A 24,200-nucleotide genomic window follows, 5' to 3' on the forward strand; every position below is an offset into this window, starting at 1 on the left:
ACTTGTTGCCAGGATTTTTGGCAGTTTTTTAGAACCTTTTAGGCATATGGGGTGGCGGGGGAACGAGAAGACCCTGGGGGCGAGGTTAGGTGTTTCGTTTTCACGTTCATTTGAGACAGCGGACAACCCGTGTAAACCCATGATGCAACTGAAAATGAAAGGAAAAAGTAGAAAGTGTTAAAATTGTGTAACTACATTTTGTATATTCCGTTCAAAAATTGCCTTTTTTACGTTTTTGTCGACAGCATGATGTTCTCGCCCTCTGGAGTCAGTCCTCAGGTAGGTTGTAAGTGTTGTGCTGATTAAAAATGAGACAATCTTAACTACGAATTTTGTGACGCTGCGAAGTCTCGAGTCTCGTGCTGGTTTTCATGGGTTTGTTTTTTGAAAGACAATATGTGGAGATGTATTCAGAATTTGTTATGTTCTCGTGTATAATTGTTTGAGTAGCTTGTTGTATGAAATCGCTACAACAGATTATTATTTTATTACAGAACAGCAACAGCAGAAGTTCAATGCGCGATATAAGTTGCTCGCGAGGCCAGGGCGGTCGGCCGGACGGGCCGGTCATCCTACAACATTCGGTTTGTTGTGTCTCAATGCAAATTAGACATTTCAGGGACAAAAATTGTAGCAAACGTAACTTGAGCAAATCTGTGTTAGCTTTGTGTCGTAAATGTTCATAACATGACTAAAGAGAATGAGAGCAACTTCAGAATGCAGGGCCAAAATGTAAGGATAATTTTTCACGGAAGTGGCTCAGGGGCTCACTATGTTACTAGTCATCACGATTATTTAAAGTACGAGAAAAATAAACATATTACTTTTTAAAGTGCTAGATAGCAATTAAGGTATATAGGTACAAGTTTGCAGAACAAGTGAAGTTATATATTGAGGTGGCTTGGTGGCTCGTCATGTTAGGTTAGAGTCCTATAAAAGAATGATAAAAGTATTTATTTTAGTGACTTGGTGGCTCTTCAGTCGGGAATGCCGCTCCACCAAGCAATTTTTACCTCATTGACAAGTCACTGAGCTACTCGAAAACATAATTGTTAAAAAGTAGGCCCTGCATTCTGTAGTTATGCCAGAAAATGGCTTGGTCAATTTCTTCCAAGCGTGACTATTTTCACTCTCCCCACTTCTTCTGGTCATTTGTCAGACATTTGTTACAGGGCTGTCAACTCTCCCGGATAATCCGGGAGACTCCAGATTTTGAACCGTTTCTCCCAGTGTCCAGATTAGAGTCTGAAATCTCTCGGATAATTGCCAAAGTTTGTCATTTCTTGTAGATTCAACTTTCTGACAACTGAATTTTAAGTATTTTGCGTTGTTTGAGCTTATTTTACTGTTAACATCGAACCTTTCCCCACAAACTCCGGTATGCCATTGAAATATAGGCAATAATGTGATTGGAGGGAAGTAAACCTGTTAGGTCAAATGTTACAAAAATTCCAACAACATCAAACATCAAATTCCAACAACATCTTGTTTGCGCGTTTTTTTCACAAATGACGTAATGTGCCGTACATTATGATGTCATCTATTGTCCCTTCCCCATCAATTCTCAATATTTGAAGACGTGGAGGGTTGACAGCCCTGTTGTTAATAAATTCTGGGGAGAAGGAAAAAAATTCTGAAAGAAGCTAAAAAGGCAAATCTATGTCTTAGAAATGAATGAAACCATTATAAACATCACAAGTTATACTGAACAGCATCCATCAGGGCTGTGCTCTAGCAGAGCCTGGTGGCCCCTGGCGCCTAACTTTTCCCCTCTGGCGACTAGAAAATCTCAGATTTTTTATACAAATCATATGCTGGGCACCCTGGAGTTTACAGTTTCAGAGCACTGGGCTTCCTTCAATTTTTGTTAGAGCACAGCCTTGATCTGTGCAATTTATACTTGGGGAACAAAACCAAACCAAAAATCACTGGAACTCCATTGAACCCAATCGGTTGGATTGTGTTTTAATTGGTGCGGTAACCAAACATAATCACACTGGAACTTTTCAGTGAGTTTGATTACCAAACTCAATCGAACCAATCAGATGAAATTAACCTGAGTTGATTGATTTTGCTGGGCAGAGAGACAAAATGGTATAAAAATCAGTGAGTATTTAGTCTCAATTGAATCAGAAAGGTTTCTCTCTTAGACTTATATGTATGTGAGGCAGGTGTGAAAACATAAACACTTTTCAACTGACTAAAATCTTTATTGTTCAAGTAATTGATAAAGTCACAATTAATACGGGAAGTACTTAACCCATTCGCTCTTGGAGATTTTCCTGAAAAATGCATTTTGAAGCTAGTCAAGCGGTTCTCTGGTCACTGTTGTGCTATAAACAGCTAAAACTTACCAGAAAGCTGTTCACAGGCTGTGTACTTTGCAGCCTTCTGATCCAGTTGCAAAATATTAGCTTGCAAAGTTTGGGCATGTGCAGAAAGCAAAATTCTCCCTTCTTTTCTCCCCTCGTTTTTTGCTTTTCTTGCCTCATTTTTTTCTCTTGCTGGGCATTTAGTAGACTTCATTTTGGTGGGAAAAGTTTTTTAGGAAAGCTTTTAAGATCTTAGGATTAGATGAAAGGAAAGGTCGGTGGGTAGTGGAGCAAGATTTTCATGGAAATTCTCAGGTCAATGTTACATGGTTTTTTGCCTTTTCCTCTTGTGTCCGTGACTGAATTGTGCTTATTCTGGTATAGCCTGCGCGCAGACGAAATTAAACTCTGGTTAACTCCGTCTGCGAAACAGCGCCGAAATCCTTGTTCTGGACTTCCAGCTGTGTACCCAGATTTGAGTACGCACCACGATTGGCCAGTTAAAAAAGACCTTTGTTTTGTTTGTCGCAAGACTGATAATAGCCAAACAGGTTGAAGGGAAATTCGAAACGCACTTCCGGTAATTCGTTGAGTCGGTTGGGGGTCCAGAACAAGGATCTCTGCGCTGCTTCGCAGACGGTACTAATCAGAGTTTAGTTATCGTCTGCACGCAGGCTAATTCTGGTATGGTTTGAAAGATCACTTAACCCTGCACAAGTTAGCGGACAAAGTCAGGGCTCAAAGTTTAAATTTGAGTTTTGGTGCACGGGCTACCAGATGTAAATTTTTAGGCACACTGCCGAAATTTTAGGGACACAGCTGAAAATTTTAGGAGCACCTATTTCAAAAGAAAAAGTAAAAAGCTTAACAGTGCCACGTAATATGTCATCTTCAGTTTGTTACTTTTATTTTGGCCCTGTGAGTGATGAAAGACAGCAGACATGCTATGCAGTATTACTGTTGTGATTTTTAATAGCAATTTCTCTTTTTGACATGACTGTTGTGACTAAAGAAAACTTACACAACACCGTCAGTATTGGCCAATGCACAGGCAACAGTTCATGTTGCAAATAAAGCTGGTGGCCGCTGCCATCATCAGTTACTGTCTCCCCTTTTCTTCTCAACAATAAACTTTTCATCAACACCAACCGTGAAATAGCAGTTTTTGTAGTCTTAAACCATTGCTTCCAGAATTGTTAGTTTCACACTGGGTTTCACGTTTTTGCTCTCTCCGTCATCTTGCCTGTGTACTTGTGTTTGAAATTGAAGCTAACACATAACTTATTCTTTAACCGCAATGCCTTGTTTGAAACAATATGAAACTTGTTTTGTGTACAATAATATTGTTGACACTTTGATTTTCCACCGTTTGATTACCCCTATGTTCGATTGTGTTCAATTGGCAAAAGTTTTGGTTGAGTTCAATTACCGAGTCAATCATATCATTGGAGTTTGATTGGGTTTGATTACTGAATGTTCAATTGACTATGCTGGGTTAATATGAATCAAATAGAATAAAGAACAGGACAGTGACCTGTTAGTTATCTCAGTATTTCAGATGGGCAAGACATTCATCTTCAGGCCATTTATCTAACTTAACCCCAATATGAGAGGTTCACTAATTTAAGCTGGCTTTACTAAGTCTGTTATCACTTATTTCTTTTTCAGGCTGGGGGATTCCTACCTCAAGTTTCAACTGTCTTAAACCGTTTTAAAAAGACATCTGTTGGAAGATATATATATTATTCACAGACAAACAAACAAAAAGTTAAAAAAACTTTGTCAAAAACGGAAAAAAGCCTTGTTACAGAGTCTGTTCCAGAGATAACATGTGAAGTGAGTGCATGTCATTTGTGTGCATTTTGTATGTGCTGTTATGAACAGTAAGCATCTTCCTTTGGTCCCCCTGGTTTGTTGCTTGTCGCTGTTACTGATAATTTTTGCTAAGCTACTCTGAGCATGACCCCAACTTACATGAGAAAGAGCTAAAATAACTTCCTAGGTTTTTAATTCCCTGCCTTTACTGCATACATTGCCCCACTAACTAGAATCGTTTGTGACAACCTTGGTTGCTTGACTGAGTTTGTCTGAAGGAAAAAAGGGAGTAGAGATGCCGAATGTACTGGAAACTTAGAGCTTCAACATTGTTCAAAGTCTAAAATTATATAATAGTCTATTATATGTGCATATTTGTAGGATCCTTATATTGCATTTCTTGAAGAATTTGGCTTGTCATCAGTTCCTGCTGAGATACTTACAGAGGTCACCAATCCACTGCCTGTTTGCTGCTGCAATAAACCTGACAATACCCAGTGGAAAGTGTCTCACATCTCCTCTGAATCATTTTTCAAAAACAAGCATGGTTAGTCACAAAACCATCATCCAATATTCACCTCAGATAAGTTACAAGCCCTTGTCATTGTCAAATTTAAGTTTACTTGTATTATTATCTGTTTGATTAGAGGATTGATCTTTTTTCAAGTCTAGTCAAAATTAGGCTCAAGTTTGATAAAATGTGAATTTGAACAGCAAGTGTCCAAAAAAGCGATTGGTTCAGCTTTTTAAAGTTTACTGTTTTCTAAAGTCATGGCTCAAATTTTTTTGGTGAAACTTATCTACAAGTATGGCTTATTCATGTACATCATTTTGTTATTCTGCGGCTTATAATTATAACTAAAAATTAGTTCAATGCTCTTGTTATTGTGAATTGACTAATATATTCTTCTTTTTGAATATTAATTACATTTACCTTTACTGAATGGTTTTTTTTAATAGGGTTTTCAAGTTTTAATTTATCAAGCCCAACTCGTGCAAGGATCAAATCATCTATTTTCATGTCTTTTACAAAACTTCCATGGTTACACACATCGTGTAAGTATTACTTGTGTCAAATATGTTTATTGTAAATTCAATACAGCAACAAGTAACAGCTTTCCGTCAAGAAGTTATTGTTGACGCAGGTTAGATGTACTGTAAGATGCTATGTCAGATTGTAAGACAAAGTGTGATATGTTCATAAAGTTATCTCACTGACTCTTCAGGTATTCAAAATTGATTCCATGGGCAGACACCAACACTTGTTCTTCATTTAGTTTCATTAGGAGGTAGAAAATAGCTAAATATGGATAGCTTCAAGGTGCAATGTCTAAGGGTACTTACTACTGGTATTACAGTAATCAGAACTATAGCCACCTGCATCTAGACCAGTCCAGTATAAATCAAGAGAATTCACTTTTTATCAAGACTTTCCAGCCTGATTTTTCAGCTTTTAAAAAGTATGCTTGGCAGTAAAGATGTTTAAGCAAAATTTCTGAGAAAAGCTTGTTTCAAGTGACCAATCCAGTCAACCAGTTCTGACTTTGGGTAGCAAAGTAGAGTCCTGTGCTGTATAATTATGACAGTGTGAATCAGTTCAAAACTAACTGTGAGTGAAATTATTCTTCATTTAGTTCTATAAACACCTTGTTTCCAACTTTATTCTCTATCAGTTCAAATTGAGAGAAGAGGGTATCATTCTGTTTCTGTAAAACGAATACAGCAACTGGAAGAGAAAGCAAATGCTCAGGAACACAACCCCAGAGCACAAGCTGAATATCTAAAGGTCAGTAAAAATAGTAACTTTTGAGAATTGATGTTTGTGGCTACTTGACATCTACTTGTTGTTTCCAGTTATTGATTATTTCTTTTCCATAGTTTAGTCTTCTTTCTTCATACAGTTTGAAATTATCATGGTACGATGTAAAGAATACTATTAACATTCGGTGCTTTTTGAGTTACACATTGTGCCGTTAGGAGAAAAACATAAATTCCAAAATGTTGGAAAATGCCTATTACTTTTCATTATGCAGGATTTAAGTTTTTATCACTGTTTATAAACTGTAGGCTTTAGTCACTGAGGACCCAAATTATGTGATAAAGCGATATGAAAGTGGAAGATACGCAGTTGATGATTCTGTTACAAAAGAATATGTAAAGGTAAGTAAATAGTGTAAGGATTACTTGTTGTAAACAAAAGAATGATAATTAAGAAATCTGTTTTCTCTCTTTTAATGAATTTGTGAAGGCTTCTGTGTTAGGTCAAACTCGTTAAACACACCTTTCAGCAGTACAAATAGTTTGCTCAAAGCTTCTCTGGGGAGAGATTCAGTAAAGATATATATTTTGACTATTGTAACAATAGGTTACAGTAATACCAGGGGTATTCCTTATTTTAAGAGCTTTTTGTGAATCACTTCCCTTGTCTTTCCTCACATTGCTTGTCTCATTATTACAGTCGAACCTCTCTCTACAACAGGCAGTTTTTTTGGCGGACAGTCCATACATTGACTCATGTTTAAACCTCTCTACAACATCCACTTTCTACTGTCCCCAAAGGTGGCCATTGAGGAGAGGTTCAACTGTATTTGTTATAAAGTTCATTAAGAATCTTGATACATCCATGCAGAGTATCATTTTCAACATGTGATTCTAAACATCAAAGGTTTGCACTGGACTCTTTTAATGGCAGACCAACTGGCCACAGGTGTAGAATTCTGGATAAGTGCAGCAGTCTTGGTGTATTACTGCCACTTATTTTTTCCATAGACATGTGACTTTCTTTGAAAGAAAATGGCAGAGTCGCCAATGTGAAGAACAGGTTCTTAAATGGGGTTACCCAGAATCTTTGCTTGGGTTTTCTTGCCTTGAGGCGTACCAGGTTGAAAGCATGACTGTATTATTTTACTCAAATTAGCACCACCCTTGAATAGGTGCCACATTTGGTACAAAAAAGTAATAAGCGCCACCAAATGCCATAGCTCTTGGTACCACAGACCCATAAAAATCAAAATCAAAAGACATTAATTCTTTTAGTTTAATAAGCCAAATAACAATATCATAGTTAAACAATAAATTCTTTGTCGCATCCAACTTTCAAATAAATGCCACCCGCAAATTAAGTGCCGGATTTGAGGCGTGAAAAAATTTAATAAGTGCTGTGGCGTTTATTTGAGTAAATACGGTATGCTAATTAAAGACCGACCAATTTTTGAATATTATGTTCTTTCAAAATAAAGGTTTGAAAGGACACATGTCTTTTCAAGTAAGAAAAATTATTTCCAGTACTGTTCTGTGTTAGCACTGCAGTGCTCTACCAACTGAGCTATGAAGAATTATTTTTCCTAAGCCTCAAATTGTCAAAAGATAATTGTATCTGTCGCCGTAATTTTTGTCATCTCCAGGGCTTGAAAAAAGTCCTGTATGGTCATCCGTAACAAGCAGATTTTCTTCCGGGGCCAGTAACTTTTAAATTCACTTTCCCCATTGGGCGAGGGTCTAAGCAAGTCATCTTTTAACTAAATCATTAAGTAAGATGAACAAGAAGGGGCTCTAGGCCAGCAAAATGTGGGAGCTGCTTGCCCGAAGGACAAGCTGGAATTCAAGGTTTTTTTTGAGCCCTGAATTCTTTGAAAAATTGTAATTGAGTAGGCCTTATTAACATAAACTATATAGTTTCCTTTAGGCCCCCTCGCTATTGCCTTCTACATTTCTGTATCTGTTTTATAATCATTTAATTTATATGTGTGTCATATAAAATACAAATCAAATAGATTGTGCAACTCCTGCTATTGATGAACTAAATCAAGTTCAACTTTCTGTCTTCTCAATTGTAAATAATGATGTAAATAATTTATTGTTCATTGATAAATAATCAGAAAAACTTGTAATGAACCCTTTCACCGCTTGACTGAGCTATCGTGAGATGATTTGCCACATTCCAGCTTTTGCATCTGTGGACAAAATCCTAAAAGGTGAAACCAGAACTTTTGCATCATACTTATTATTTCTCAGATTTTTTCAAAACTGACATGTTTGAATTTTGGCACTCAGGAATTTGTTGCTCTGTCTGTTAGGAGTGAATTAAAGGGTTAATTTAGAGTCTTAATGCATGAAACAGTTTCTAAGGGGGGTGGTGAAAGGTTTATTGTGCTAACGAAAATCAAAACTTCATTGAAGAGGCACAATTCTACAACAAGCAGAAATAGCTTCTTTCTTTTTACAGCCTTTCTACACGTATGTCATTTCTTGATACATTAAATTGTTCATGTTTGTTTTTTTGTTGATTTTGCAGGCACTTATCTTAACTGACAAGCTTGCTGTTCCTTCATCAGTTTCAGATTTAAACCGGGTAAGAATCTATTGACCTCTACTAAGATTATAGGAATTGGGCCATTATTGAATTTTTGTAGCGGAGTACCATTGGTAAGAAAATGAAGTAATCTACCCATTCGAGAAAATTTGGTAATCATGTGACCATACACCGACCGACCGCCCGCCCGAGTGACCGTCCATCCGCACCACAGGCATACCAATGTAAAAAAACTCAATCAACAGGTAAGGCAACCCAAATGCAACTCAAGGTTATTTTGGCAGGAAGTCGATAACCACCGAAAAATAAAGAGTCAATAAAGACGAAAACGGAAAGCGGTAATTGTTTCTTTATCCATGTTGTCTAAAGTATTTAGTTTAGACTAATAATTAAATTGTTGTCATGTCCACAAATTTGGAATATAGAGCAAGAGAAAGACAGAGAAAAATAGAAAGTTGGCAGCAGGCCAGCAAAGTTCAACAAGAAAAAAGGCAACAGAGGTCTAGAGTGAGAGATAGAAAAAAAGGAGACATTTTTTTGTTGGAAGAACAACATGAAAATTTTGTAGCGGCGGTGACAAAATGGGAAATGCCAGTGGCCACCAATGTAAGGTGAAAATAAGCGGCAGTGAGAAAAAAGTGAACGAGAACACTTACGACATTTTCTCCTTAAAACGTGTTAGTAACTAAGAAGTCTCTGGAAGTTTCATGTTGTAGTCGTGCAAAACAAGGGCAAAGAAATGTACAAAAAAGTGTGCTGCATGTGCGAAGTTGCCTTTTTTGCTAATTAGACCTATTGTTGTCTTTCACCATTCTCCGACGTTGCCTTTGCCGCTTAGCATTACATGATTTTATATTTTTTTGAACAAACTATAAATATTATGGAGAGCTTCCCTTTTAGCCCTGGCGAAATCGATATATTAATAGTATGTATAATATTATTTTTTTTGTACTACTGTCTTTAGATGGGTTCCAGTGAATATGTCAACCCATCTATGAGAACAGCAACAGGGACAACATCTGGCATTCCAAATGGAACTGAAGACAATCCTACATATGTTATTATGCAAAACCAAAAAGGTATGAGGCAATATTATGAAAAATATTGCCAAATTCAGCATGTTCTGTGTATTTTTATGTAGTTAAGTCCAAACCGCGCTATCTCTTGCAACCTTCACTTACATTGTGTTACTTTTACTCTGTCATGTTCTTGGACAAACAGCTAGAGACAGGACAACTGCACACAAGATGGCAGATTCATTCAAGAATTGTTAATTAAGAAGCACATGGGTTTTACAGCAACTGCATACATAATGTGGGCTCATTATAACTCACTATACACCTCCCCACAGAAAGACAAGTGTTGAAACTCTCTAAGTGATAAAAAAAAGCTCAAGAAAAAAACAAAATTATTGAAGCACTCGTCAATGTCATTAAAGGGGCTGTGTCACGGCAGTTCAGTTCATTCTGTTTAATTTTGCGAATTACTTGCCCTCAATCGCTATGGAACTTAAAGTAAGCAAATTTAAATGACAAAATCAAAGATCCTAGACAAACAAACATGTCTCCTGAGCATTATTTTTGAAGTTGCAAGCAGCAGGGATCAACTTTGAAAAACTGTTAGGCTGACCAGTTTTCAACAATCCTAATTTCAATCGGTGTCAATGTTCTTCAGTTTTCCCATCCGTGGCATCTGTTGTTTCCCGTTATGTTATTTTAACCTTCCTTTAAAGTTTTAAGCGGTTATTTTTATGTTTCTCTTAATTTAACACACATTTTGTAATTTCCTAATTTGGCTGAATTTCGTCACACAGCTCCTTTAAGGTGAGACTTGATGTACAGCTTGCCATTCGGGCAAGCTGAAGCTAGCATTTACTAGCCCAAACGTCATTTCAACTAGCCCTCAAAATTTTTTGATGAGCAGAATTGATTTCACAGTTCTTCTGTAAGTTAACATGTGTACAGACGTTCCCCCTCCCTCAGAAAAAAAAATCGGGGGAAGAGACATCTGTGAAACGCCAACGATAATCATGTTCCCGTTTCCCCGGAATGTTGGGGACGGCCTCTGATTGGTTGTAATGTTAATGCCATGATGCAAATAATTTCTGGTGTTGCAATTGGTGAATGAATCTCAGTAAACAGTGCTTCCAAGATCAAAATTCTGTCAAACCAAAAACCACAGGAAATCGATGTACAGTAACAGACAGACTTTATGAGCTAAAAAAAATTTTTAAAAAAAACTTCAAAAGCATGAAATACTCGTTTTAAATGACATTTTAGCTAGCTATTCTAGTTAGAGCCTAGCTTAGCAATAAATGTTGAGAACATCCGAGAGAATAACTGCGTACTTGCTCTAAAAGAGTCCCCAGTCGTGTTGGTCTGTCAACACTTTTTCAACTGTCAGATGAAACAACAACAAAAAACAATTTATGCAAATGTATACCGGAACACGATTAACGACGGCGATTCGGAGACTTCTCTTCTCCCGATTTCTGTAAGTTGAATTTCTCAAAATACTTCACTTGCCCGTCAGGCAAGTTGAAAACATGCAGAATTCACTAGCATGATAGCAAAATCCACTAGCCCTGGGCTATCGGACACTACTTTCTTTGCACGCTGGAGGAGTAGTTGTGCTTGGTGACTTCACTAACTCTGATGCTTCATGAATTAGAAATGAGACAACTGCACACAAGATGGCAGATCCACTCAAAAAAACTGTATTTATTAAGAAGTACATGGATTTTACAGTAACCACATACATACTGTAGGCTCAGTATGAATTATTGACAAATGTAAACATAAACTCATTAATAAATTTTGACCAAATTCATTAAATTTTCTCGTGTGGTTTTAAGGTGCATTTTTCAAGGAACAACTTTGGAACACATTCAGGTTTCTGATTGCATTATTTCTTATCCTGTCTTTGATTGAGGCTCAGCTACAGATGAAGAGTAAGTAAAAGTATAATAATGTAAATAAAAATTTTACAGATTCCATAATGGTATTACTATTTTGATCTGATTGAGTAACCTGTTTGACATGGTTTGGCCATTCAGTGCTTTGTTGCTCTTGTCTCATCGATATTCACCCTTGCAGTATTGAATCGTCCAGACTACAGTGAAAGTGAATGGCAATTCTTTAAATCTAAGACATTGCATGGAGCTTCCATGTACCCCTTTGGAAGATGTTTTGGTTATTAATTACTGCCTGGGTCGGGTAAGGGAAAACCAATATTGTTATACTATTCTTAGTTGCAGTGAATTTGATTTAACTTGCAGTGAGCTCAAATCAAAAGGACATCCAGCCTGATAGCGTGGACAGGAACACTCGGTTCACAGATGTGCAAGGGGTGAGTAAATTGAAATCAAGCTTATACCAAAACAAATTAACAGAAAACGAAAAGTTTACATGTTGTTCCATTATTGAAAAGTTTCATCCCTTCTATTTCCAGTGTTTTAACGTTTAGTAGTTACACTCAACCCTGCATCTAAATAAGAGAAGTGACATGCTTATTATTCTTACTTGTTTTTAATAATCAAGGTGGAAGAGGCAAAACAGGAATTAAAAGATGTAGTTGAATTTCTTAGAAACCCAGAAAGATTTAAACGCCTTGGAGGAAAAATGCCAACAGGTAAGTATGAAAGTTCCATGTACAGTGTGTTACTCCTGTTCCATTAATCACTTTTTTCCAATATATTATTTTCCCGGCATACATGTAGTCAATCGAACTTTCGGTAGTCGAACCCAATCAAACTCCAATTCTTCGCTTGACCTTCATTGGGTTCCGTAATCGAACATAATGTCAACATCAGCAGTGAAAAGCTGATGCTTTATCAGCTGTTGCCTTTTGTATTCATTATTTTGAAGAATTTTGAATTCTTAATCTCATTTCCAGGCCCCTTGTAAATTTTTGTATTATAGTCACGTCATTATCTTCAACGGTCACTTTAGATCACTTTTGAAAATGTATGTTGAATAGCACACGAAACGTCAAGTTTATAAAAATGCGAAAGCTCACCATGTTTGTCACCGCTGTTTGTGTTTTATTTTTTATAATCAAACTCCCCCAAGACTTTTGCCAATCAAACACAATCGAACGTTCAGAAATCAAACTCTTTAATAGCAATCAAACAAAATGGAACTTTGGAAATGGAAGCTTCGACAACTGTACACAAAACAAGTTTCATCTCGTTTTAAACAAGGCGCGTGGTTAACAAATAAGTTAACTGACAATAATGGCGGTTGTCAACTTGGACTTTGCAACACGAACTGATACCTGTGCGTTGGCCCTTCAGGGGCGTAGCCAGCCCATAGACCTGTAGGCCTGGGCCTACAAATTATTGGTTTGATCACTTTACCGCTTGTAATAAATTATGGGTTGGGGGTGACCTACAGCTCGTCAGAGTTGAAGTTTACGTTTTACAGTAAGCCCAAGCTTCCAGTATTAACGGTGAATTTATCGATTACTGTAGTAATAAAGATTTTAGTCAATTTAAATGTCCTTATGTTTTCATACCTGCCTAAGGGGAAATCTTTCTGATTCAATTGAAACTAAAATGCTCGCTGATTCTTACACCATTTTGTCTTTCCGCAAAGCAAAATCGAACAAATTGCGTCGATTTCGTTTGACTGGTTATCGAACTCACCGAGAAGTTCCAGTTCGGCTATGTTTGATTACCGAAAAAATCGAACAACAATCCGACCAATTTAGTTTGATTGAGTTCGACTGATTTTTGGTTTGCCGATTTTTTTTCCCGTTCCTCGCTTTTTGCGCTTTCTCCACTGCGGAGCCTGGTCCCAGGCTAGCTTATTTACATTTAGCGTACCGTGGCAAAAGCAGAAAGTATAATCATTGTGATTTACACTACTGAAACTTATATCAAATGATGACTTTAGGATGTACTTTAGTGTAACGCATTAGAAAGGTAATATATGGCTCTCTGTTAGGTGTACTTTTGACTGGCTCACCAGGGACAGGAAAGACGTTGCTAGCTAAGGCTGTTGCTGGAGAGGCTGGGGTGCCATTTTTCTTCTGTTCTGGTTCAGAGTTTGATGAAATGTTTGTAGGTGTTGGTGCTGCGCGAGTCAGAAATCTGTTTTGTAAGTATAATAGTTCTTCTTTGTTTTGGTGAGCCCTGCTTATCCTTACCTTATTTCTTTTCTTTAATATATAAATAATAATTTGTACATGTATTTTGGTTTTCAGCTGCTGCTCGGGAGCATGCTCCTTGTATAGTGTTCATTGATGAGCTGGATGCTATTGGTGGCACTAGAATTGTACATGATCATCAGCCCTACTCAAGAATGACCCTTAATCAATTGCTGGTTGAGTTGGATGGGTGAGTCATCCCAAAGATCATATACTGATTTTAAAAAGTTTAGTACGTGTATATAAGGTTTTAAACCGTTTGCTTATAAGTTGTATGTGTTGCATTACTTGTACAATACTATGCAGAAGTATTGATTAACTCTGAATTAAACTTACCTTTTTAGGTTTGACAAGACAGAAGGCATTGTGGTAATTGGTGCCACAAACTTCCCTGAAGTCTTAGACAAGTATGTTTTTTCTGCTCAGATTATTATTTAAGAACAGGGGCGCAGTTTTCATTTATATAAACAATAGATCAGGGGGGGCTGGCAACGGCCTTTGATCTTGCCGCTTTTCAGCTTTCCATGATCGCCCCAGTTAAGAAATCTGTCAATCATTCGAGAACTGTAGCATGCATGCGCGAAACGGGCTGGGAAAAACAACAAGAAGCTCGTCTTCGCAGCGATTCGACAGTGTGAAGTGATTTTAGTCTGTTGGTCATTGCTTTCTTTCGACTTTGCCCTAACCAATTTTTTCCGCGGTAATGTGGAGCTTACGTTTTCCTTTCTTCTGGTCTTGCGGTTGTCATTACATGCGGTTTACTACGCTAAGAACGAAGAACAAGACTTGTGAACATGTTCCTCGATGTCCGACCTTTTGACTATATGTTTCTGTTTAGAAGACCCACAAGACTAAAAGAAGGGCCAGCCCTCTAAAACGTATGTAGAAGAGTTTATATTTTCAAGTGAAAGGCCCAAAATTAACTCTTCGCGGTATTAAAAAAAAAGTGCGGTGGCTGTGGTCGAGTAGAAGAGTTGTCAGAGTTGTTTACGGTTTTACTACACCTTTAAGACGAGAAAAAATGATGATTGAGATTCTTAATTCTTCATCCTTGATTGTGAAGAGTTGCGTTGGATGATTGAGTGGCATGGTCAAATCTCGTAGTTCATGTATTTCTTTATGTACTAGAAGCGAAATAAATTTTGCCAAGAGATTATTCTCTCTTGATTTTGCACATGTTGATATGTTAAAGTTTCGTTCTTCGTGTGATTTAATTTAGACTTCACCGTAGTTTCTAACAAATGAATCTTAGGCAAATGAAAGGGTAATTATTTTTTCTGTTTGGAATTCTATTTTCATGACAGCAGTTATTACGTACACTGCCTTCAGTTTGAGTTCTCATTCAAGTGTGTTTTGTTGCAAACAAAGAGGGAAAAATTATAAATTCCAAAAACTAAACTACCCCTTGGAACAAGATTATGGTTTAAAAAAGTTGGGATTAGCTAGGTTCAGAAAATAAATATTCAACTTTGCATGTTTTGACAAGGACCACATCTGGCTAAATATGCTTCAGGAATATTATAAAGTCAGGAAAATGGTGACATTTATATTTTTGCCTTTCCTTTGGCCACTGTGATCAGTTTTTGCCATACAGTTGCATGTAATTTTTTACATCTTTGGACATCACTCAACCTGCCAGGTTAGTTTGTGTCTGTGCTATATATAAATGTAGTTAATGAAATCAAATCCTCTCAAATCCTCCCAGCTGGATATGAAAACACCATAGGACGCCTTGGAAAAAATGTAAAATCATATTATTAAGATAATATATTTATTTGTAGTCAACTGAATAAAGTTGGAAACTTCTGTTGAGGCAGGCAAAAACCTTTTTCAGAGACCATAAACATTCAATAACTTTGCTGTTACAACAAGTGGTAAAAGGGTGTGAGATGTGAGATCACCTCCCTGGGCTTGCACTGAAAGAGAGTATGGGTAGTAGGACACATTGTTTATTTCCCTACCCTTTTTAAGCCAAGAGACCTTATTTTATAATTCTGATTCATTTCATTTAGCATACAGAATTAAGGTAGCTTTTAAACTTAGAAACATGGAAAAGACTTGGGGAAAAAATGGTGGTACCAAAAATGTAACTATAGACTGCTCTTCATCAACCTTCACAGCCCAAACAGACACCCTGTTCAAAACTCTAAAGGATGAAATGGTCACCACCCTAAATCAGCAGCACATACCCATCTAGGCCAAATAAAATAAATTTTACCTTGTTTGCTTTTGTTGTAAATCAAATTCATAACTTACACAAACAACTGAGGTTGTACATTTTTCAAGCTCCTTCTGACTCTCTTTATAAACTTTGCAAAACATTCAATTTTCTTTTTTCTGTTTCTTGTACTTCAGTCCTTTGACGGATTTTCTCAATGCATACCCCTCTCTGATGTACTCACTCTTATTAGCAAATGGATAAGCCTCTTAGCTTGTCCCCACACTAAACCATTATAATCATTTCAAGTAAAATTCAGAACTACAGGGTAATTTTTGTACAAACAATTTCAAGGAAATACTTGAAACCGAAGTCACCATCTAATACAAAACTACTAAATACAGTACTGTTGTTGGAAATTTATTGATTATCACTCCAATGATATTCCAGTGAAGGTTTTGAAGGTTCAGTAAAACCCTCCCAGCCTTCTGATATTAAAAATAGCTTATACAGACAGACCCAGTATATGTGAAGCAAAGTGACTGGAAAATTTACCCTGGCTTTTACTAAATTGGCCCTGTATTCTGTATTTTCGCCCAGAAATATTTGTTGTGGCTCTCGGTTTACAAACAACCTTACGAACAGCGAAGTAGAAAATTGGTTTAATGAACACTCCGATATGACTGTTGCAAGACTCATACTAATATAGTGAGCTCATAGCATATGTTTAGGATAAGGAAGAGAGTTCTTAATACCACTGTAGATGGAAAAATATAAGAGATGGGGACTAGGCTGGTTGCTCGAAAATTCACGAAGCTTATAAATAACTGAACTTGCCGAGATGCCGAATCACTCTAAGTGTAGTCACCCATGAACTGTTCACACATCACTCCTCCTGATGTCCAAAAATTCCATTAAAAATGTTCTTGAAAACCTATTCTTGATGTTTGGACACGGGAAAACTCAAAACCGAGCAAAAACTCATCGTCCCTCCATGTCTGCATTCTCCGCCATATTTGTTTTGAAGGAAAATGGTACTCAGTCTCACTCGGCCAAATTTCTTAACTGGGGCGATCATGTAAACTCGGTTCCAGACCTCGCTGCCAGCCCCCCCTGCAATAGATGATATTGCTTATTTTGTTTGGAGAAGGTAGACAGTTCTCAGAAGGTTATTGCGTTCATTGCTCTTGGAACCTCTTGCTAAAATTACTGACAAAGGACTGATTTTGGCATCCTGTAACAATGTTATACATAAACAATAATTATTGACATTGTAATTAATTATTAAGTCAGGACAATTTATCGTTTTGGTAAGTTTAGTTCCAGTGGGATAGGTAATGTTTGTTCAAGTGGTTATCGACCCTGTAAGCAGAGGTTTCTCTCTTGCATGGTGTTTAGCATTTATTAAGTCATTTCTATCACTTAACACAAACCAACAATGCGACTGACAAGCGACGCGAACGACTTCCTAAACACTGAAAGCCATGCAAAAGAGAAGCCTCTGCTTGCAAAGTAGTGGTTATCCAATTTTGTCCGTCCTAATTAGTCTTGTATTGTAAGCTCTCTGGTGTTATGTGTATAAATAAACTACTTACTTACTTATAATTTCGTGTCTAATACACTTAAAAAACAGCCTGTACTGTTCTATCACAAAAACCGTATGATATACCTTATGTTTCTTCAAATGGATGTCAGGGGTTAGGATTATCTTATTTGGGTTCAAGATTTTTATCTGTCCCTAACCAGTGACACCATATCCTTTACTTAGAGCACTCGTTAGACCTGGTAGATTTGACACCAAGATTAATGTTCCAATGCCTGATGTCAAAGGTCGGCATGATATCCTGAAATTGCACCTCAAGAATGTCCAGGTTTCAGAAGGTGAGAGGTTTAAACTCTTGTTCAATGTAACAAAATTCTGGCAATACATTAAATGCTCGATTTAGCGCCCAGCTTCAAGTAAGCGCCCCTCCTAAGGCTTAAAATTTGGAATAAGCTTCCCCCCCCCCCCCCGCTTCAAATAAGCGTCTCCTCCCTCCCCCGAGAAAAAGCGAGCTTCAGTATTCGGTACGATATACGAGACGTATACGGTACTTTTAATGAATGTGACATTCGTACTGGTACAAAATTAATGTTCTTTTTAGTCGTACGGGTTTGCTTCTCATTTCCTCGATAGAAATATCCATGTGGGCACATAGGTGCTTCACTTTATCAAGTTCCTCATAAAACTTTACTCCCAATCGCTTGCTTCTTGTTGTTATTTGTTACAGTTTGGGTTAACTAGAAATAAAGATAGTGTCATTTTGAGGCCAAAAATTGATAAACGAAATAAGCGCCCTCCTTGGAATTAGCGCCTCCCTCTCGCCTTAAAAAAAATGAATAAGCGCCCCAGACGCTAATTCAAGCATTTACGGTAATTTCATATTTCACTATTTAGGGATGCATCAAACAAAAGGTTTCTGTTGATAGATATTGTTAAAAACCAGAAGGTGTTTGCCAAACATCACTTTTTTCAGGAACAAATCGCACTTAAAACTATTCAAATGCTGTTGTGAGCATTCTGTTGTGTTTGTTACTGTTTTCGAAGAGGTAGTGTGTTAAAGGGGCACTGTCATCGGAACAAATTCCTTTTGTGTCACTATTCATTCTTGTCTTTTAAAGAGTTACAGTAGATCAATTTCAAAAGAATATGCAGAAGGAAAACTTTTGCCAGTGATTCTTTTCAGTACTCTTAATCATTGAAAGAACTTGAAATAGGTAACCTAATTTTTGTTGCAGACTATTTTGTCATTGCTCCTCTTAGCCAAAGAATATTTTAGATAATTGTAGTGCATATATTAACTTAAAGCACTTCTTATTAAAGACAATAGAGCCTTTTTTTGGGATTTCATTGTTACAAACAGAACGTTTGTCTAATTATATGACAGTTTCCCTCAAAGAAAGTTATTTACAGGGGACATTTTGGAAATTCGGTGAAAAGACCACCCTTTGAAAATGTTACTGACGCCTCGTGAGCAGTTAAATAAATTGTCTTGCGTTGGTTATACTGCAGATGTGAACATTGAAGTGCTCGCTCGAGGTACAGCTGGCTTCTCAGGTAGGAAATATGTTGTCTGTGTTAGCACAGCACACAGCTCTGTTTCTGTGCGCCCGTGGGGAGGAGTGACACTTTTGGAAAGTTTACATAGGACTGAGCTGTTTTAATACCCTGATATTATGCCAAATAAGGGAGTAAACCCCCTCTTCGCCCCAACCCCTCCCCCCACCCCGCCGGGCCAGAGTTTCCCGGGCCATGCATGAACCAACTGGGTAACTATTTTCAGGTACTGAGAAAAGTGTAAACAAAACCATGGGTAGAATCAGTCTATTGAGGGAAAATATGTATTCACCTTTTAAACTACTGGCCCCGGTCCGATTAGCGTTTAATCCACGATTAAATTTCTTATTCCCCAGACAACTAATTGTGAATTAACAAGGAGTTCGAGGGGGTTCCAATACTGTCGACCAGAATCCAGTCGTATCCCCTTGCTCTCCATCGGAAAACCGGAAGTCTGGTGGGTACCGTGCTTGTTTCGACTCATGGCTTTAAGAACGCGTTATGCCATTCGCGTAGCGTGCTCGTTTCGGCTCATTGCTTTAAGAACGAGTTATACGAATCGATGTGTTTCCAGTGGATCCGATGGACTCCATCGGACGACTTTCCAACCCTCCTCTAAGTATTGTTTACACTTCCGGTTTCATCTCATGACTAAACTTCCGGCAACTCAAGCGGACTCTACTGAACTTTCGGTTTCATTTTTCGACTAGACTCCGTCGGACTCCAGGTTTTGTCGACTGGAATCTGGTCGAGCGAAATTATCCCACGGTTAGCTAATCCGAGATTATTGCTAAATAAACCTGTTCAACTAGTTTTCGAATGCCTGCTTTTGAAAATATGGCGTGAAGTGTAAATAATTTGTAGAAAACTGCCGCGAAAAAAAAACGCAACGCTACGAGAACTTGTTATGTTGGTGACAGCGCATGGTTCCTCCTCGTCTGTCTCTGGAGATCATCGTTGAGGATTTCTTCCTGTTATTTTATTGTCTTTCGGCTAAACCGAAATCTGCTGCTAAGTTCTTCGTCAGTGAATTTAATAGCGATGTTCAATCCTGGATTAGCACTTATCAGCTTTCCAGGAACCGGGCCTGGAGTCCAACACGTTGTTTCAGAGGTCAGGTTCTCCAATCCTGAATTATCTTGAAATATCATTTTATCTTATCCTGTTTCTAGGTGCTGACCTTGCTAACTTAGTAAATGCAGCAGCAATTTACGCTGCCACAGAAGGAGACCAGAGTGTCACTACTAGACATTTGGAATTTGCAAGAGATAAGATTCTTATGGGTGAGTATTTTATTTTCTTCTGGTTGTATAAAAGGTTGTATAATATTGTTTTTGAATTAACCTGTTTGTTATAGGTCGATTAAGATTCTTTAATTGATTGCACCTCTAAATCACAAACACCCTATTCTCGATTTTCACTTTTTAAGAAACTAAAATGCGGTTCAGTTCCCTTGTCTGAAATGATTCAATAGATTGTTTTCTGACCTAAAATTTTTGTCTCTTTCCCTGGTATGTGGCTGAAGTTATTGATATGAATCAATGAATACTAAAATCTCTCGTGTCTTGTCTCCTTTAACCTTCATTACTGTTTGCTTGTTAAAGGTCCTGAACGTAAGAGTGCAGTTATTGAAGCTAAGAACAGAGAATTGGTAGCGTACCATGAAGGAGGACATGCACTGGTTGCCTTGTATACCCCAGGAGCCTTGCCAATTCACAAAGCAACCATTGTACCTCGTGGATCAGCCTTAGGGATGGTAAGTACTCCCAGAACGGTAACATGATAATAATTTCATCTTTCTCGTAGCCACCATGTCTCATCTCTTTCCCACGCAGTAAGTGATTTCGTGCTTCTAATGTGCTTCACACTCACTGAAATCTGTGCATGAAATACTGCACTACTGAAACCAAACTGTAAAACTCTCTGAATATAAACGAATTTTCTTTTAAAGGTTGCCCAGTTGCCAGAAAAAGACGAACTTAACTGGTCAAAATCCCAACTTCTTGCCAGGCTTGATGTAGCAATGGGTGGACGAGTTGCAGAGGAGATTATCTTTGGAAAGGAGAATATAACCACAGGTAACAGAAAGAACTGACTTAAGAGGGTAACTGTTAACTCTGAATCGCGGAAGTGTTTGTCTGAAGCAAGTGCCTTATTGATTCCCGTTACCTTTAACAAAGGAGGGGCTTGGAAACCGATTTAGGACTATAAAGATCTTCATCATCTAGAAAATCTTAGTATCGTGCACCGTGTCGGGCTAACTAACCCTAAATTACAGTGCTCCATCTGAGCGAAAAATAAAGTGGGGTTCAGACGCTTTTTTGTACTCTCTTTTCAGCGGTGTTGTTTATTAGAAGATTTTAGTTATTTTACGTTTGTTGTGGTATCGCGAATTTTTTTTTTTTTTTTAATCATCAGGAGCTGCAAGTGATATGGAGTCTTCTACCAGGCTTGCTCGGGCCATGGTGACTATGTATGGCATGAGCGAAAAGGTGACTATAATTCAGCATTACATATTGTGGTTTAATCATAGAACGCTAACCTTAATGTCACGCGGAACACCTGGCCTTGGATTAATGTGACGTTTGGTTGTTTGTTGTCAGGTCGGAATGCTTCAAATCAAGGATGATGATAAATCGAGCCCTGAGTTACAGGCACTTATTGAAAATGAAGTCAAGCAACTTCTTAAGGTCAGTAACAGATAACATTTTGTGCGTAGCAGTCACGGTAACGTACACATGTTTACTTGATTCTTTGTCCGCCTCCAGCTTTGGATTTCCATAAATTACACTTTTTGGAAATTGCAATCTGAAACTCTGACTGACTGCTGTCACTGCTGTCTCCCTCTTTGCATTTAATTTGTTGCCCACCCATGCATTTAGCCTGCGCTGCCAGTGCGGGCGTATTTTTTAAGAGGGCAAACGTTCAGTATCTCCTTTCGTCACCACTTATTTTGATAGCAAAAGAAGATACATGTGGGGCAAAGATTGATGGGCATAAGGCGAGACGTCCTCCTGGTAGTGCTTACATTCCCCCCCGGAAAGTGCCTGCATTGTTAGTCCAGCAGGCAACTTGAGTGGCATTTACTACTCAGACCCCATAAAATGCTTATTACTATTTTCTTCTCTGTGTGTAGGAGTCATATGATAGAGCTAAGTCTCTACTTCAAGCGCATTCCAAAGAACACAACCGCTTAGCAGAAGCTCTGTTGAAGTACGAGACACTCGACTTACAAGAGATCAAGCAAGTTATTCAGGGAAAGAAGCTCTCTAGAACATTGTGATGCGAGTTAGCAAACCTCGACAGTAAAATGGCAGGTTCACGCTTGCCACTAAAAGTTGGCCCCCAAAAGCCGAAAAATTGAATGAAAGTATTTAACGCTTGGAGAAAACCATGGGGGATGACAGCAAAAGTCCTAATTTTTGTTTTTAAGTCATTTCATTTTCTGATCTGTTAATGTAACAACAGGTACTAGAGGATCGCTTAAATTTGGGAGACCTAGCCCTTGTATTTCAAAAGCTGTTCGACAAAGATATTTTATTACGTGTATGATTAAAACAAAATGTTTTATGCGTGAGCCATTTTAGAATTTTAATGAGAACTGTACATTTTGGTTTTTGAAGACCAATGCAGGGCTTGTAAAAAGTTTTGTTTGCTTGTCCGAGGCAGTTGCACCTTTGTCTTAGTTAACCTTTTAGATAACAATAAATTTCCCTTAGCCCCAGCTCACAGGGAAAAGCGAGTATGAAATGTTACCTGCCTGGGAGTAAAATTTCCTTGTCACAAACAACCGGACGGGACTTTTTTCAAGCGTTTAGAAACGCATGCAAATGAGGTTAATGGGTTACCCTTTCTCCTCGTTCCATATCAAAACCGCTGAGAACTGTGATAAGAACTATCGTCAAACTTCTGTTTTCTAGTACCTCGATGTGATCCTGGCTGTACGTCTCCCTGTCACTCTCTGTCTCTGCTCAGAGTTTTGAATGTTGGACATCGTACGTCGTTTTTCGTGTCTGTCAGGGTGTAAATTACTGTTTGATCGGCTAATCATGTAGTCACTGTTTCTCTGGTAACATGCCTAAAGCGCTTGATTGCTGTGCTCTTAATGTGATATTTCTTGTTCTGGTCAATCTTTCTGTAAATATTATTACCACTGTCTGAGTTACAGACCCTCATGATTCACGAAACTTGCCAGTCTTTCAGTCGACCAGCATGGAATACTTATTATAGGGCCCAGTTGCTCGAAGACCGGCTAGGTGTAGCCAAGGGTTAACGTTTTACCCCGTCTTTTTTAGGCGGGTTTTAAATTGGCATTTGGCGTCTCCTAGTACATGTTGTAAAGGCTCAAGGCTGTTTTTTAAACATCTACCAGTTACTTGAACCTAGACGTGATATTTTTTATAACAATTTGTCTAGGCTTACCATCTTCTGAGCAACCTGGGCCTCCTACACGTTAGAGGTAATTTTCGCTTAGTTTTTTTAAGAATACTCAAGGTTAGATTACCCTAGAGTATAGAAAATTCACTTAAGAATAAGTACAATTTTATACTAATTTGGGTAAAGGTTTTTAATATTTCATTGAATTTCCGTTTGCGGAAAGGACAGCGTCAGCAGACATGAAAATAGTTCTCAGTTTGTACCTTTAAGCTAGCCAGTGTAAGACAAAACCAAACACGAATAAAGTCTGGTACTGTAGTTAACAGATTCGTAGTGGTTGTTTACTAGTTAAGCCTTGCTCTGAACAGAGTTTTTGTGACTGAAATGTCACCAAACTTTCACAAAAATTGACCCAGGCTTCGTCTTTAAAGCCGTCTTGCTGTAAAGGAACTACACATCGTTACGTGAAAAGTGCGTGCTATTAAGGTTTTGATGCCAGTGTTTGACTTTCGGGAACACTTCTTGGAAGAGTTCCCCTGTGGTTCGATTCTCGTTAGTGACTACCTCGCGAAAATCTTCGCATCTTGGGAGGATGGGCTCTTTTCAATGCATTGTTAATCTCCTTAAATTTGAATTATGACACTGATTTAAATAGGCTCAATCTAACAGAACATGAAGAGGAATCAGAGAATAATGTAAGTATTAATAAACTTGCCAAAAATCCAGCCTAGTCCCTAGGCGTTCTCTCTTGACCCGTTGTCCGCGCGAAGTCTCCCGGTGACGTCACAGCTCACGGTAGAGTCCAGGATTGACCGCGCCGAGAACGCCTAGGGACTAGGCTGCCAATAATTCTCTATGGTACACAATCAAAATTGTGAGATATTCCCGAGAAAAACGATACTCCTAATAGGAGCGACCCCAGAATAGATTTTTTTCCTTTCTTTCGTATTTGCTCTGAAACTGAAAGGGAAATTCCTATGC

At 38.1% G+C, this 24,200-nt stretch overlaps 1 protein-coding gene across 3 annotated transcripts; it reads left to right on the forward strand.

Moving 5' to 3' along the window:
* The first annotated feature begins 143 nt into the window (after positions 1 to 143).
* LOC140930462 (uncharacterized) lies at positions 144 to 23,542 on the forward strand. 3 transcript variants are annotated; one of them, XM_073380156.1, is made up of 22 exons: positions 144 to 279; positions 3,981 to 4,148; positions 4,509 to 4,674; positions 5,088 to 5,183; positions 5,801 to 5,913; positions 6,195 to 6,287; positions 8,422 to 8,478; positions 9,404 to 9,518; positions 11,294 to 11,389; positions 11,717 to 11,787; positions 11,979 to 12,069; positions 13,386 to 13,538; positions 13,645 to 13,777; positions 13,932 to 13,994; positions 17,514 to 17,626; positions 18,798 to 18,842; positions 20,015 to 20,125; positions 20,447 to 20,598; positions 20,794 to 20,920; positions 21,261 to 21,334; positions 21,446 to 21,532; positions 21,979 to 23,542. In XM_073380156.1, the coding sequence occupies exons 1-22, from the start codon at positions 247 to 249 to the stop codon at positions 22,123 to 22,125; spliced, it is 2,304 nt and encodes a 767-aa protein (XP_073236257.1). In that variant the 5' UTR covers positions 144 to 246; the 3' UTR covers positions 22,126 to 23,542. The 3 variants fall into 3 exon arrangements, with proteins under 3 accessions (XP_073236257.1, XP_073236258.1, XP_073236259.1); XM_073380157.1 differs by lacking the exon at positions 3,981 to 4,148 and having other exon boundaries at positions 170 to 279; XM_073380158.1 differs by lacking the exons at positions 144 to 279; positions 4,509 to 4,674 and having other exon boundaries at positions 4,037 to 4,148.
* The last annotated feature ends 658 nt before the right edge of the window (positions 23,543 to 24,200 follow it).

Source organism: Porites lutea, chromosome 3 (assembly GCF_958299795.1).
Source record: "Porites lutea chromosome 3, jaPorLute2.1, whole genome shotgun sequence".
Classification (NCBI taxonomy): domain Eukaryota; kingdom Metazoa; phylum Cnidaria; class Anthozoa; order Scleractinia; family Poritidae; genus Porites; species Porites lutea.